Source organism: Fistularia commersonii, chromosome 1 (assembly GCF_037954325.1).
Source record: "Fistularia commersonii isolate RoL2024-O1a breed Wild chromosome 1, RoL_Fcom_v1.0, whole genome shotgun sequence".
Taxonomy (NCBI): Eukaryota; Metazoa; Chordata; class Actinopteri; order Syngnathiformes; family Fistulariidae; genus Fistularia; species Fistularia commersonii.
Window position 1 is genome coordinate 627,059 of NC_141284.1, and position 16,069 is coordinate 643,127.

Consider the following 16,069-nt stretch of genomic DNA (forward strand, 5'->3'; position numbering starts at 1 on the left):
GGAAGCAAACATACAAAGAGTGAGTAGAAAAACAAAACATTTCCGTGCAAAATCAGGATGAAACGTTACATATTTTGCTATTAAATGTGTTTATTATTAAAAAAACAACGTGAGTTCAACCATGAGATAAACTGGATGCAGGATGAATGGAAACAAATCGTGCATTTCAGCGGTGCAACCATTCACAAGCTTTCTTTAAAATGACAGCTTTATTAATAATAACAATGACGATAATAATAATACTGTACATCCCTGGATTTACATGGATGTAAGTCAACATCAACAGTCCATCTGATAAATAAATATCGCTGTGCCAAGGCGCTGTGTGAGGTGTGAGCTGGAGCAGACGTCCGACGGAGTCGGGAGTCGAGCAGAACCAGGAGAGTGGACGGTCATTGGGTGGATTCGGACCGGTCGCCAGGCGCCGACTCCCCCGACCCCTCCGGGGCACAGCAGGGGGCGCACTGTTGGATCAGGGGTAATAGTTTGCCCTCCTGATGGAGCTGCTTGGTGTCAGAGCCACCGCCAATGCAGTTCCCGTTGATGAAGACTCTTGGAACCTGGAGACACACACACACACACACACACACGCACGCACGCACACACAGTTACCGATTTGCAGCGTCAGGACAGGGTGGGGGTTTAATCATGTCCAGAGGCAAGAGTTGAACGCCCAGGAAGTTGCTGACTGCAGCCACATCTTGTCACACAGCCACAGCACCGAGTTGCCCCACGAGCATCTTAAACTCTTTAAAACTGCTTTCATCTGCTGACTGGTCTCATCAGGAACTCCTCTGCTTTTACCTTGTGATTCTTGACTAGCATTAATACACTTTCCTTATCCCGTAACTAGTATATAAGCAACTCTGTCTGCTTGTATTAGTAAATATAACACAACTGCGATTCGACTCTTTCTAATTTCCATTTCTTGACTGCTGCACTCTGTTTGGTTTGAGCATCTCCAGTCATCGGTAAACATCGATCGATTGGCCAGCCTGAAGCTTCTTGTCAAATGATGGAGTTCATTGATGTCCACGAATACTGCTGATACTCCAGGCACGCACACACACGCAAACACACACACCCTGATGAGATGGTCCTCACATTGACAAGCGCTCAATGTCCAAACAGCACAAAACAACTACTACCATGTTGGAAATATGGAAATCCTTGTTATTGAAAAGGAGAAATGTATATAAATAAAATAAAAAACTGTCATTGATTGCACCGATTTATATCTGATCACGTTTTATCATTAATAATCTTGTTGTTTGGGCTATGCTCCCTTCAAGGGCCAGTCACCTGCCTCCATCAAACCCGGCAGCCAATCACCTGCCTCCATCTAACCCGGCAGCCAATCACCTGCCTCCACCAACTGCATCCATACACCTCCTCCCTGGTCCCCCTCCAGACCTCCAGCCTGGCCCTCGGACCCTCATTATGAACGTGAAACATGGTCTTGCCCGGTTTAAGCGGAACGAACCATCAGCTTAAAGATGGTCGCCGTTCAATTCCGTGGGAATTCACGGTTACATCACCGTTGTTGTTGCTGTCATGAGCGTGACCAAACGGAGGCAGCTGTTGGCGTGAAGGTGCCCAGAGATGAACACCATGGAGACGGGCTCCGCTTTGCCCGAAAGGAAAGGCGTTCTTACGGTTCTGGCCCCGGTCATCTGGGCCAAGGCCTCCTGCAGCCTCCTCCCGTCGCCGTGCTCGTCCAGCTCGATCACTTTGTACGTGGCGCCGATTTCCTTGAAGACGTTTTTAGCCATCTTGCAGTACGGGCAGGTGGTCTTGGAAAATATCACCACGCAATTCTGGGACACCACCTCCTGTGAAGGACAGGCAGGAGGACGCGTCAACCGTCTGCTTCCGGAAAACACGATGACCTCCGAAGCGCCTCGGAGGACACAAACACGACACCACGGCTCTCACCCTTTGGCGTATTGATAATCAGGCTTTTCACTGGCTCAGCTCGGAAAATAACCAAACGTGAGCCTGACGGCTTTTCACGCGAGACGCTTCCGTTCGCTCATGACCTACAGCTTCTCCTCCACCCGGGGTCACCTCGGGCCGCTCACAAGGTCACCAAAGACATGCGAGAACCATGTTCGCGGGCGTCAGGACGACCGGGCGCGTACTCACGTGGACGTAGCTGGCGCAGGCGGAGCTGCTCAGACCTCCGGCCGTGCTGGACGTTAGATTCCCCATCCTGCAGGAGACAGAGGGACAGGGGCAGAGGTGAGACCTGCTGGCTCCTGGTGCTGAGGACCACGCCGGCAGGCAGGGTGGAGCTCGGTGACCTGAGAGACATGAAGAAGGTGCAGGGGAAGGCCAGGTGGAGGCCGAGGGCCAGCGCCAGCACCAGCACCAGCACCACCGCCGCTCCGCGCACTAGGACACAAACGTCCATGGCCGCGGCTCCTGGAGGTCACCGGAAACCCGTTCGCCGCAGGTCCGACCGCGGCCCGGTTAAATAGCCGGTTAATCCGGGATTAGCCGGTAACGTGTCTCCGACGAGGAGGTCGGTCTGGAGGGAGGCGCGCCAGACTCCATTGAAAATACACCCGAGTTAGGAAATCGCCCGCCGCAGGGACGGAGGAGAACCCGCCGGGACCGGATGGCGGTTCCGGAGGAACACCGGCGTCTTGGTTACCGTTCGGCTTCCGGTCCCAGCCCGTGCCGGTGTTTATCTGCGTCTGGCGGCGTTTTACTTTCGCGGCCGCCGCGACCGCGCTCGAAGAGCCGCAGAGACGCGGCGGACTCCCCGGTCGGACGTCGGCGGGAATCACGAACCGGTGTGGGCTTCCTGCGGGGAACGCGGCGTGACGTGAGACGGACTCTTCCGGCGTGAACGTGGGTTCACTTTTGCACGGCGTGACGTCGTCGGCGGGGAGGGGGGGGGGGGGGGGATTCGATGACGTCTCGTCTTCGCCAAATCTAGACGCCGCACGGCGAACCCGCGGAAGCCGCGGCGCGTTCAGCGGAGCCCGGCGGGATTGACCTGCGGGAGCCGCTCCGAGCCGCCCGGACGAGACTTCCGGTCCGAGAAAGCATGGCGAACAACCGGGAAAACGGCGCCGGGCCTCACTTACGTGAACACCGGAAGTGGCCGCGGTCCCTTTGAACGTGACGCCGGCGACGTCACGAGGGGCGTGGCCCCGCGGGGTCCACGTGACGCAACGCCCTCGCCGATGGATCACGCTCACGCCTTCACGCACAGTCCCGCAAGCAAGGAGACAAGCGGATGAGACTTTATCAGATGGCGCCGGGAATCCAACCGTCAACCCTCGGCTGTGCCAGGCGGCGCTGCTTCCTGTCCTTTGGGGTTCACCTGAGGACAGAACATGGGAGATGATCTGGAGATGGACGGAGGGAGGGAGAAGATCTGGGTGGAAGGACGCTGAGGTTTAGATGAAGACCGGAGAGGTTTATGGATGGTCTTATATGATGAAGCCTGAAGTGTCGGGTCAGCTGGGCTGCAGAGGAGGAACACCTCCGCCGCTGATGCTGGCGTCCACAGGAGACAGAAGAAAATACTGCTGCTAAAAACTTCAGGGATGTTTTAGCTGATTGTCTGGCATCTTCTTGCAGAGCACCATTTAAAACCCATCACAGTGACCGGTCAGATGTTCTCTTTGGACAAAATGGGCAGAAGCAGTGAGAAAAAGAGCGACCGAGAGGTCCAGAATCTAATGTCCTGCTGGACCATAGTCCGTGGTTATTATTCCAGCTTCCACCTCCGTGGCGTCCACGTCCTCTTCCTCTTCTTTTCCTTCAACGCTTTTGAGCGTGGAGCTGAAGGTGCACATCACCATACCGTGGTTCCTCTGCCTGTGGGAATGCTAAGCTAAAAGCTCCCCTGGAGGAGGCTACTTCCTGGAACCAAACCGGAGCTGGACACTTCTTGGACCTGTTCTGTCCAAATGTATCTTCTGCCACTCTCTCATGCACTCTCATTTCAGCCCCGGCATCAGGAGGTTCGCCTCTGACATTTAAAAGTGATTTGCCCAGCGGAGCGTTGGACTCATTAGCAGCCCTCGGTAATTGGAATGATACAAGGCTAGCTAGCGCCGCGCAAAAACAAGCTTTTTTTTGGGGGGGGGGGGGTCTGCAACCTCATTAAGTTTGAATCAAGAGTTGAGCAGACTGTGTGTGTGTGTGTGTGTGTGTGTGTGTGTGTTCCTGGTTTCTGCTGCCATCTTTGGACACAAGATGATAACCAGGTGACACACTGGAATCCAAAGCTCTGAAAGCTAACCGATGCTAATTAACACAGTTCAAACCCCAGCGTTGATTTGTACAGGGTCCCTCATGGGAAGGGGTCTGGGCAGGGGTCCGGACCCTCTGCCCCCCCCCCCCCCCCATCCCCCGGACCCCCTGGTCCCCCCAACCCTCCTGCTGTGAGCAGGAAAGTGCACAAGAAATCTCTTTTTCCATTAGCGGGCATTCAGTTTCCCAAAAACTGAAATTGAAGGCCGGAAACCTGGCTGGTGAGACCGAGCCGAGACAGGAGATGAGAAAACACACACACACACACACACACACACGGTGTCTGGAGGGGAATCAAAGCTGGAACGAATCACCCGTCCTCCCCCCCCCCCTTCGCCCCCTCGGAGGGGCTCCAGCGCTCCTCCCTCTTCAAAAGGCAGGAGGGAAATGCATTCGTTCAGAATTAATATTTCCCATTTAGCGCGCGGTGCCAGACACGGGAGTCGGGGAATCAATCACAAATCTTAAGGTTTGTGATGAGGCAGCACGGGAGCGCTGTTCCTCAAATAACATTTTCTTTTTTTGAAGCCCAGGGTGGAGATGCATCATGTCAGGAGTGGATTCACGCCGTCGAGCAGATTTATGGTTTCTTTTTGCCTCGGCCCGGGCCTCGTCCAGGCGCAGACTCCGGAAGTCAAGAGCCTGAGGAGGCGCCCGTGTGAGCGGACACCAAAACCACCCCTGATTGCTTCGCGCCGGGCGGAGCTTCGAGGCGTCAGGGAGGTTTTCCCCCAGGACGACAGCGACACGGCAGATCAATACGGGATTATTTCAAGCAGGAATCATGAACCCTTGGCACCGCGGGCGGGGGGGCCGGGGTGAGTGCAGCGGCAGCTCACGGTGAGAGGCCGCCAGGACGCCAGAACATCGGTTAAGTGCTTTGAGAAGGGGGGGTTTGAAATGAGCAAAGTCCACATCCTGTTGCAGATACCGGCAGCGAGTGTGTTTGGGTTCAGATAGCTGGTGGTTATGGCTTTGCTAAGTGCTTGACCGTATTCTGAGTGATGGCGGCACAAGTCGAGCCCCCCCGATATTCTCCAAGTGGACACGGTCTCCTTGCTGCAGTGAGCAGATATTAACCCTCGCTCTTGTAAGCAGTAGAGAAAATGCATGGATGACTGACTGAACATCACGAGGTTTGAAATCAACCACTCCGGTTTCTCAGAGGAAGAACGTCCCGATGATGAAAACCCACCAAACTTCATTCCATGAAAACACCCCGCATTCAAAAAAACTGGGGTGTCCGGTCCTGTGGTGTCACCAGCCCCCCCAACCCGCGCTGCGGCTCGGAGCCGACCAATCGGGGCTCGGCCTCTAATTCCGACTTAGAACTCCGACATTCTTCAGGGAATAAGACTCGGGGTCGTTCCCGGTGGCAGGGTGTCTTTGGGCGGCCATTAACGTGATCTACATCACGCTGACACATTGACTCCAGGCTTGCCCTGCGTCGCTGTGACAAACCAGAGGCGGCACGTGGAGCAGGAGGAAGGTGGGAGAAGATGGAGCAGGAGGATCAGGAACAGGAGAAGCAAGTGGAGGAGGGTCAGGAGGAAGGGGGGACCTGCTGACACAGCGTCTCTCTGGTTTCTGCATCTATTTGTGATCCAGGCCCGTCCGGGATATTAGCAGTTTTTTTCATGCCCCCCGTTTGTGTCCCCGCACGGCGTCCTGGGGGGTTTCTGAGGAACACGGGGACGAGAACCTGCTGCCGAAGTGGAAACCTGTCCATCACACTGACGCCAAAAATACATTCACCGGCGTCAGCTGTTAGACCAGATAGAGGAGAGTGGACCGGAGGTGAGACACCTTCTGCTAAATGAAGCTGCGAGAACTGTTCTCGCCTTCTGGGCGCTGAACCCGGTTCCCTCCCTGTCTTGCAGAACATCTGCTCGGAGAACTTGTGCACGCACAGCTGGTCTTTGCCAGAAGGTCGCTGGCTGGATTCCCACAGGGGGCCTTTCTGTGTGGAGTCTGCCTCTTCTCCCCAACATCTGCGAGGGGTTCCTCCAGGCTCCATCCACAGTCCAAACACAGGCGGGAGGTTCCAGAGGTGTGATTGAATGGTTGTGTGTCTATGTGACACGTGGCTGACAGAGTGAATTTTGTATCTCTACATGATCTACATATTCTCCCTAATCCTCACACAGACATACAGCCATTCACCCTTTCATTCACACGTCTCCCAAGAACCTCCTGCATGTTTTAGGACTGTCGGAGGAGCCTGGAGAACCCGGAGGTACCCCACGCTTAAATTAAAAATCATTCGATGAAACATTTTTATTCTGAGTAACGGCTGGGGTTTTAAAACCCTCAAACACGACTTGTTTCATTTGCCTGGGTGAAAATATGACTACATTGTCCAAACACGTATCGAACGACAGGCTCGCGTATTTCTCCGACATAGACGACCGCTTTGGGCCGAGACTCCGATACTTAAGAAATATCTCACTCGTAGCCTCCATTGATCAGAGCGTAGCTCTCGGCCATCACTTGATCGAGTGCTGTGGAGTTTATGCTTAACAGGCATTTGGCAGCGCTTGCGATAATTCATTTTCAGTCACTTTGTCGATGAGTTAACACTGAAATCCATAGCACTTATCACGGGGGTAAATAAAGTGCGTGTCAGTGCCGTTTTTCACATTGGAACTGGATATTTATGTGTTTGGGAGCCGTCAGACGGCGTCCGGACGCCATGTCGGCTCTGCAGGAGCCCGCTGCGCTGTTTTAACTTGATTCATTTTGCTGTTATTTTGGTTCAATATGAACGGGATTGTCAGGAATGTCGCACGGAGCTGATAACGGGGAGCCAATCCCAGCTGACGCCGAGTGATAAGCCACTTTCATAATCTGAACCGCTCACCTGTCAATCACAGGGCCACCTATGGAGACATCCAACCATTCACCCTCTCATTCACACCCACGAATGTTTACCGTCTTCGGTGAACCTGCTGGCTATTTTTGGCCTGCGGCAGGAGGATGGAGAACCTGGAGAGAACCCACGCAGGCATGAGGGAGAACATGCATCTGACATTTATTCACGATCTATGTCAGCGTAGTGCATTTTTAATGGACACAGTGTAAAGTGCATTAGGCATCGTAAACCCTGCAGTTCCTTATTCCAGGATACACACAGACACACACACACACACACTCACACAAGCAGCTAAAACAGCTGGGCATTTTCCCTTTTACAGTCACCTGAACAGAAGAGATTACAAACAGGAACACAAGCGTTACAGTACCACCAGCCCGCCCCCCAGCATGGAGCCATGTTTTTGGCCTGCGTATATTCGTACAAGGAAATTACAAATCTAGGAAAATCTGTTTTTGTTTATAACAATACAGAGTTCAGAGCAGCTGGTGTCCTGTGTCACGTGTCCTGTCCTTTTAAGGATGATGCATTCGTGGAAGCAACGAATATCGCAGAATGTTCCCGTTAGCACAAGCTAATCCCGAGTTTGGAGCAGTGAGCCACTGAAATGCCTTTTTTTCTTGCAGCTGGGGAAAAGAGGGACGGTATTCTGCGACCTGCTCGTGTCTCACCGGAGCTGGAGAGGCGTCTTTTCTCCATGCTGACGCTGAGACATCGATTTGGGTTCACCGCCACGCCGCCAAAGTCACCTTGCAGCCGGAGCTATGGGAGGAAACGTGGTATTCAAAGCAAAGGCACGGCGCGTTTTTGTTTTTGAGACGACTGGCGTTAAGTTTGCACATTCTTATTTTTTTATGAGTAAAGGTCATTGCTTCACAGGTTGAATCTCTCCTCAAGATGTTGTGTTCTTGGCACGCACACACACACACACACGCGCGCACACACACACACACACACACACACACACACACACACACACAAAGGTTTTACTGGCATTTATCCTTGTATTGTAGTGTTTATTATGGAGTCAAACTGTTGGTGTTCTTGTGTTACCAACCTGAGGGGGAGCCGGGCCTGCAGACACTCTCCCTGCAGAGTCCCAGGAGCCTGGAGGGGAAAGAGGGTTTATTTATTTATTCGTATGCGCCAGAATAAGGAAACACTTTTCTTCTGACGACAGAGCTTTCAAGATTCAATGTTATTATTGTCATACTCGTGATAAGAAATGCTGATTCAGACCACGCAATGAAATTCTTACTTTGTACACTTCCTTCAGCTTACAGAGACGTAATATAAGAATAGTACAAATGGTAAGTACATTATTGAGCACCGGTAATTCAAGTACACAAAGAGTACTAACGAAGAAACGAATTACAAAGTAATATAAATGAAGGAGAGGGAGTAAAGTGGTTTTTCTGCTGTGTGTGAGGAGTTCAGGGGTTTGACAGCCTGTGGGGAAAAGCTTTTACCTTCTGCAACATCTATCACACTAAACACATGTGTTACACATGTGTTTAGTATGTGACTCACACACACACACACACACACACACACACACACACACACACACACACACACACGCACACACACACACAGGGCATCCTGGTACTGAAGCTGAGCTGTTTAACTCCTGACATCCAGATGCTATGCGTCACGGTTAGCTGGCATTACTGATGCGACATGAAGTTACCAACCAAATCAAATATCTATGAGACCTATTTCCATTTTCTTCCTCTACGAACATTTAAGTCTACTTCCACGGAGAAAAGCCGCTGTTTAACGGTCAACATGACAGAAACGAGCCAAAACAGCTGACTCATTTTCAGCTAGCTCCGGAGTTAGCATTGACCTCGACGCGAGCTAGCTAGCTAGCTGGCTAGCTTGACACCGGACATGGACAAGACCACAAAAAAAAAAAAAAAAACGGCCAGTTTCTTACCGGCCATTTCAAATGCGAAATGGCCGTTTGACGCGGACACCAGAGCGCCCGGATCGGTGTAATCCGGCGCACATCTCCTCACCTGCCGGCGGAGCGGCGGCTAGCGAACGGTTCCTTCGGCTTCGGCGCCATATTGGTTCGTCCGGAGGGCTGGCGGCCGGAGCAGCGGCCGCAGGAGCCGGCGCGACAGCGACACCTAGCGGCGACAAATGGTATCACACCGAGGAGTGACTTCTAAAATCATAGGAAGAATAAATGCTGTTGAATGGAGGGTTGAGTGAAAAAGACAAGATAAATATGGGAGTATTTCTACGCTGTCAGCACCTGTTTTTTATTTACTTTCATCAGAATCTATCTTCCAACCCTTCACACCTGCACAGGTAATGCCTTGGCGTTATCACAGCGACAGCGTCTTATTGGCAGCTTTGTGTTACATTCACTTTTGCAGGATTTTAATTGTTGAGCTCTTAGTTCAAGGTGCAGCGTTTCACCCCGCCCTTCACAGCGAGAAGGTTCTCGGTAGGATTCTCAGGTGGGTAGTGCTTTCTGTGTGGAGTCTCCATGTTCTCCCTGTGTCTGCGATGGGGTTCCTCATGGTTCTCCGGGTTCCTCCCGCAGTCCAAACCCCGGTGTGTGAATGGTTTATGGTGTGAATGGTCTCTATAGGAGGCCCTGACATTGGTGAACAGTGAACCCGCCTCCGGTCCGATGACAGCTGGACAGGCTCCAGCCCCCTGCGACCCTGAACACAGGAGAAGCATTATAGATAACAAGCCAACGAAGGAAGGAATGAATCTTAGCTGGGCCTCAGAGAGCGCGTCCTGTTGACTGCCTCCCCCTCGGAGGTGCGTGGAGACTCTCGCTGAAAAACAACAGATGCCGCGGCGGCTATATATATTTCTCAGACAGAACAATTTACGGGACCATCACTATTAATCACGGGCGTGGAAAGCGGGGCTGCCTAACTCATCCTAACTCAGCCCCCTCCTCCGCCTCCAGCGCCGTCCAAAGGTGAGCTGCAGATGCATTTGGTCGGCACTCAACGCCCGCCGGCATAGCAATGAGCCGTGTTGATTTAATATCCATTTGCCACATGCATTTCCTGGGACATGTAATCAGTCCACAAGGTTCTGCAGGAGGCTGTCATGAATCTCATCCAGTCAACTGTTAACCCCCCCAAACACACACACACACACACACACACACACACACACACACACACACAAACACACACAGTGGACAATCATCAGCTCACCAGCGGGACTCAGCAGATCCAGCCGCCGATGTTGATTACACTCATGACTCAGGGAGCCGATTGGCTGTCGGGGCGCAATCATGCATACGCTTTGTTTTTCTTCGGGATGGAGGTGGGGGTGGAGGTGGAGGTGGAGGTGGAGGTGGAGGTGGAGGTGGAGGTGGAGGTGGAGGTGGAGGTGGGGAAGTGATGCCTTTGAATCTTCTATCAGGTGATTGTGATTTATTGCGACGCACAAAAACCCAACCCAAACAATCCGTGACCTCTGATTGGTGGGTTAGCTCCCTTCAGGGGTCGCCACAGCCAATCACCTGCCTCCCTCTCACCCTCTCTTACTCACTTCCTGTCCCCTTCCCTCCATCCATAAACCTCTCTGGTCTTCCTCCAGACCTCCTCCAACCTCAGCATCCTTCTACCCAGATCTTCTCCATCCCTCCTCTGTCCACGTCCAAACCATCTCAGTGTGACTCGACCTCCAGAACATCTAGCATGTTCCGTCCCTCTGATGGCCTCCTGGTCCTCTCCGTCCTCCTCACTCCCACAGAGGAACCGCCACATCTTCACCTCTACCTCCTGTCTTCTCCTCGGTGCCTCGTTTGGCTTTTAAAGAGGGCTACGGCGGTGTGTGTGTGTGTGTGTGTGTGTGTGTGTGTGTGTGTGTGTGTGTGTGTGTGTGTGGCGTAAGTGTTCTTCAGCCTGCTGTCAGCAATGATCACCTCTCGGTCATCTCGGGTGGAGATGGGAGGAGGAGAGAGGAGGGCACGAATTAGACAGTTGGTGTTTGGAAGTCTATAAAGGACAGGTTGCAATTCTTTTGACTGCGTGTGTGTGTGTGTGTGTGTGTGTGTGTGATAGGGGAGGCGGACACCGGTTGTTTGGGAGTCTGGGTGTGTCAGGAGAGATTTCACAGCTGCCTGAGCAGAGGACTCCCGCAGCTCGGTGGAAGCGCCTGAGACGTGGCGGTTTGAACTCCAGGCCGAGCGACTTGCTGCCGCACGGCGGCGGCGAGCTAACCGTGACGCCGCTAGCGCTCTGAAACTGAGACACGCTCACGTTTAACTCATTATTGGTCCCCTTCGTTTGTATCTTTGCAGTTGTGCTTCCCCCCTGAAGAGGGCGGAGTTGCGTCGTCTCAGCGGCAGGGAGCGTGACCGACCGCCACATCCACGGCTACTGAGGTCCAGCACGGAGGTCCAGCACGGAGGTCCAGCACGGAGGTCCAGCACGGAGGTCCAGCACGGAGGTCCGGAGGTCCCTTAAGACACAAACTGAATAGGTTCCAAAAATGGGTTCATTTGTTGATTTTTTTCATATCTTCTTCTTTTCCTTTGGCTTCTTCCCTCCAGGGAACCTTCCACCTTCTCCATCTGACCCTGTTCTCTGGATCCTCCTCTCTCACACCAACTACCTTCAGATCCTCTCTCACAACATCCATCCATCTTCTCTGTGGTCTTCCTCCAGACCTCCAATATCTTCCCTCTCCCTCCTCTGTCCAGGACCCAACCTTCTCTGACCTTCTCTCCAGAACATCTACCATGATGGACTCATTCCTGATCCTCTCCATCCTGGTCGCTCCCAAAGAGAACCTCAGCATCTTCATCTCTGCCTCCTGTCTTCTGGTCGTTGGCAGTGTTCGTAGATCTTCTCACCAGTGTCTCCTCCAGCTTTCCTTTCCTTCTGGCTGATGTTCTTCCATCTCTTCGTACCCCTGACACTTTCCTCCACCCATTCCGACCTGCTTGAACTAATTCCTCTACCTCCTCTCCACTCTCTCCTTCCTACGCTCTGGACTGTTGACCCTATCGCACTAGGATTTTTTTGCTAACTTAAATATATTTTCCACATTTAAATTTACAGAAAACAAATTCATTCCAACCCCAGCAAAACTCCCAAAACAAGGATATTTATCTAGAAATACCCTGAAAAAGATATGAATAATGTAAAATCGTGGTGATTGTAAACTTGCTTTCTTACGGCCCATGATGATTATTTAAAAAATACATCAAAGATATAAAACGATGCCACAGAAGAGACAGGAACACCACAGCAGATTCCAAGTGTCAGGGATGCTGGAAGCTGCGAGGTGTTCTTCAAGGGACCTGAATACTTCTGCTAGTGCTTTACTGTGTTTTCATCCCAAATAGAATCCATAAAGACACATGGACACATGATTACCAGAGGAATGGTTGGGTTAGTATCTACTAGGATATGGAAGAGCATCAGAAGACCAGAAGGAAAGGAAAGGTGGAGGAGACAGTGGTGAGATGATCTACAAACACTGACAACGACCAGAAGACAGGAGGCAGAGCCGGAGGTCCAGAAAACCGGGTCAGATGGAGAAGATCCCAGAAGGTCCTGGAAGGGAAAAGCCCACAGGAAGAGGAGAAGAAAGAAGAGCGGTCCAGGCCTGGGAACGAGAAGGTCCGGCCCGGCTGGGATAGGCTCCGCCCCCGCCAGCGGATCAGAGAATGAACGAATGAACGCGGGTCACCTCGCACGTCTCCGTCAGAGGAGGCTCCGGATCTTCAGCTTATCTGGATTGTTTTGATAGAAACGCAGGACTGGTCCCGAGGGCGCGAGCGAGGGGAGGTTATCTGCTGGCGTCCTGGACCCTGGAGATAAGAAAACATCGCCTGCAGCCTCTCCGCCTCACACCTCCACCTTATCTTCCTCAAGAAACCCTGCGCCTCTCCATCCACGGGGGAGTTTCCTCGACCTCGCAGCGCCAACTCTTTATCTGGTGCGGCCGCTGTCAGGAGAGGTCTCACCACGCACCCGTTAGACCTGAAGGAAGATCTATCTTGGATGAAGAACACACGCTTCCTCTTCATCAGCTCCTTCCTGCGCTCTGTGGCGCCGGCGGCGTCGTTTCACGTGCGGCGCGGAGACGCTGAGGAACATCTGAGGACCATCTGAGGACCATCTGAGGACCATCTGAGGAACACGTGGACCCTTGATTGACAGCCGGGATCCACACGTCTCTTCCAAGTGGCCGACGTCGCAAAGACACGGCCCCGCCCCCTCGGTCTCTGGCCCCGCCCCCTCGTCGACCACGGCTCTCCAGAACCTTCTGGAAGAGGCGGCTGACCTTAGCGGTGTTGCACCCCCCCCACACACACACACACACACACACACTGTCTCTTCTACATCAGCTGGTTTTATTCACACAAACACACCGTCTATTCACTGCCATTAATACCCCCCGCCGCATAACTCCAGGGATCACTCACTGGTTACCATGGTGATGAAACCCCTCTGCAGATGGATGTGCTAGCGTGTGTGTGTGTGTGTGTGTGTGTGTGTGTGTGTGTGTGTCCCGTGAGCTGACTGTACCTGCGTCTCAGCAGCCCCCCCGCAGACGCCGGCGCCTTCCGAGTGGCTTTGACAGCTGTCGACTTGAGGAGCGCTCACCTGCCGCTGGGCGAGCGGGGGGGAGACGGGATGGGGGGGTAAGATGGGGGGGGCACTGTCAAGGTTGTTTTCCCACACAAACTGTGTGTGTGTGTGTGTGTGTGTGTGTGTGGGTTCACTCTTCATTGAAACATTGTTGAAATGATGGCAGGATGAGGGAAGAGAAAGAAAGAGAAGAAATGGTGTCGCTGGTGTTGGAGAAATGAAGGAGTGAATTCAGGAAATAGACAAATGAAGGATTCAGAGAAGTAACAAACAAACGAGCTAGTGAACAAATAACAGATGAAAGAATGGATGAAAGACAAGCAATAGAACAAATGATAAAAACAAACAAACGAATGAACGCATGAACAAATGAAAAGATAAACGAGTGAATGAATGAAGGGAAGATCAAACACATAAATAAGGAACAAACAAAAGAAGGAAAGAACAAACGGAGGAAAAACACATGAATGAACAAACGAAAGAACGAATAGATAAACGAAGGAACAAACAAATGAATAAATGAACAAAGGAGAGAAGGAGCGACGGTTGGGCCCGGAGTTGCTCCCGGACAGAAGTTCCTCCTGGCCGTTCGTACCGTGTTGGCGGCGTCCTCACAGGCTCCGCCCACAAGCCAGTCGTGTAAATGGCCCGGGGCAGATGAGGGGACCCGGCGCCCGGGGTTCACTTTCTGCGGAAACAATCGATTCTGCCGCTGGTCGGTCGGAAGCCCACGGTTCGCTCCCTTCCCTCTCCTTGAAGGGACAGAACACACAAACATGGTCGACCTTCACCCTGACCTTCGGCTCCAGAAGATGGTGGACGGAGGTCTTTCTCACTCATTCCTTTGCAGAGGGATGGTGGATTCGTGGGCTGGAGACGGCCGCGCACCGAGCCGTCACTCTGTTCGGCGTCGTTCCTCGCCGGGTTCCAACAACAGGTAAAAACAGGTGATCGTCCGCCCTCGGTTTTCTAGCGTCATCTCTTGGTTGTTCCCGTGTGACGAGGACGGAGGTCAAGCCGCCTCCTTACTGCTAACATGCTAATCGCCGCCGCAATCTTTAATAAGATTTTTTTCTTTTTTTCATTGGATTACGCCGTCATCGTGGCAGCGGAGTTGCGAGGCGCTTCCTGTTTCGCCGGAGTCTCTGGACACCTGAGACTCCACCGGCAGAATCAGGGAGAACCTCACTGTTTGTTAGCGTTAGCATTCGCAAGGGGCAATGCAGTAGCACCTCAGTGCTAAACCTTTTTTTCTGTTTAATATTTTCTGAAACAGAATGTTTGCCCAAAAAAAAGGCCTCCAAGCCCGCCGCTATATAGAATTAATATATATTTATCCAGTAACGGATAACCAATTTATGTTGTTGTTGTCGAGGCTCCGTTTGTCCGACAGTTCCCACAACCGGCTAAAAATGGGTGTGAGAACATGAAACCCCCCGCCGGAGCTCTATCCTTAGAACAGCCCCCCCCCCCCGCGCCCCCAAAGGACAGCTGAGCCCCAAAACACCTGCTCATCTGACCACCGGGTCCCACCCACATATAGACATGCAACCGCTCAGCATCTCGTCCACGTGTCCAGAAGGTTCGGGGTCCCCGATGAACCTCCTGGGGGTTCGACGGTCCAGGCCGGTCCGATTCTCCGGAAGAGCTTCGTCACAAACGTCTGCATCCGAGCGCCGCTTATCTTTAGCGTCCGAGCGCCGGACGGGAACGGCGGATGCGTCGTGAACGGGATGAAACATCCGTGGTTTTCTTTGCCATTGGACTTTGGACTTGTAAACACTGCAGGAACACGACGTACAGGAAGTAAAGGAGGTACAGGAAGTGCTAGGAGACACACGTCACCTGCAAACCTTGTTTGTTTCAAAGGCGCCGGTTATTTGGCGAGCCGGCGAGCCGAGCTGCCAATCGCTGTCAGATTAAGCGCTAATGCTGACATCAACTTGGCCACATCTCTTTTAACACAGCGCATGTGCACACACACACACACACACACACACACACACACACACAGAGTCCTAATCCTCCCTCCTGTTACAGTTTATCCACAAACTCTACAGTACCCGTAAGACCTTCACCAGACCTTGTGTGCGGCGTCCGGATGGGAGGCCGGGAGCGGCGGCGGCGGCGGCGGCGCATATTTATACCTGAGAGAAGCGATTGTGACAGGCCTGTTCCAGGACGGCGGACGGCTTTGACAATCTCACAATGGCGTCTGCAGGGACGCTCCGGCTGGCGGGGGCCGTCCCCGGGCCCGAGGCGCCAGAAAAATTGCGGGGAGAATTTCCGGCGACGGCGAGGAGACGGATGCGTTTAGCGGCTCAAATGTTAGCAT

At 52.7% G+C, this 16,069-nt stretch overlaps 1 protein-coding gene and 1 long non-coding RNA gene across 5 annotated transcripts; both read right to left on the minus strand.

Moving 5' to 3' along the window:
* Positions 1–72: 72 nt before the first annotated feature.
* Positions 73–3,129, minus strand: glrx2 (glutaredoxin 2). Of its 4 annotated transcripts, none has more exons than XM_086172348.1 (4): positions 3,096–3,129; positions 2,146–2,212; positions 1,656–1,832; positions 73–560 (listed from the first exon to the last, which is right to left on the minus strand). In XM_086172348.1, the coding sequence occupies exons 2-4, from the start codon at positions 2,209–2,211 to the stop codon at positions 393–395; spliced, it is 411 nt and encodes a 136-aa protein (XP_086028474.1). In that variant the 5' UTR covers position 2,212; positions 3,096–3,129; the 3' UTR covers positions 73–392. The 4 variants fall into 4 exon arrangements, with proteins under 4 accessions (XP_086028474.1, XP_086028390.1, XP_086028304.1 ...); XM_086172264.1 differs by having other exon boundaries at positions 3,005–3,096; XM_086172178.1 differs by lacking the exon at positions 3,096–3,129 and adding an exon at positions 2,304–2,787.
* A 4,456-nt stretch (positions 3,130–7,585) lies between these two features.
* On the minus strand, positions 7,586–9,290 carry LOC147236987 (uncharacterized). The gene is made up of 3 exons (XR_015107761.1): positions 9,166–9,290; positions 8,202–8,251; positions 7,586–7,906 (listed from the first exon to the last, which is right to left on the minus strand). It is a non-coding gene; the product is annotated as an uncharacterized LOC147236987 (long non-coding RNA).
* Between the last annotated feature and the right edge of the window lie 6,779 nt (positions 9,291–16,069).

Excerpts from the sequence above, each read along its gene's own strand:
- glrx2 (XM_086172178.1), bottom strand. The coding sequence starts at position 2,413 with ATGGACGTTTGTGTCCTAGTGCGCGGAGCGGCGGTGGTGCTGGTGCTG. Across the intron at positions 2,213-2,303 it reads ACCTTCTTCATGTCTCTCAG|GATGGGGAATCTAACGTCCA; the intron begins GTCACCGAGCTC and ends TGTCTCCTGCAG. Across the intron at positions 561-1,655 it reads AGATGACCGGGGCCAGAACC|GTTCCAAGAGTCTTCATCAA; the intron begins GTAAGAACGCCT and ends GTGTGTCTCCAG.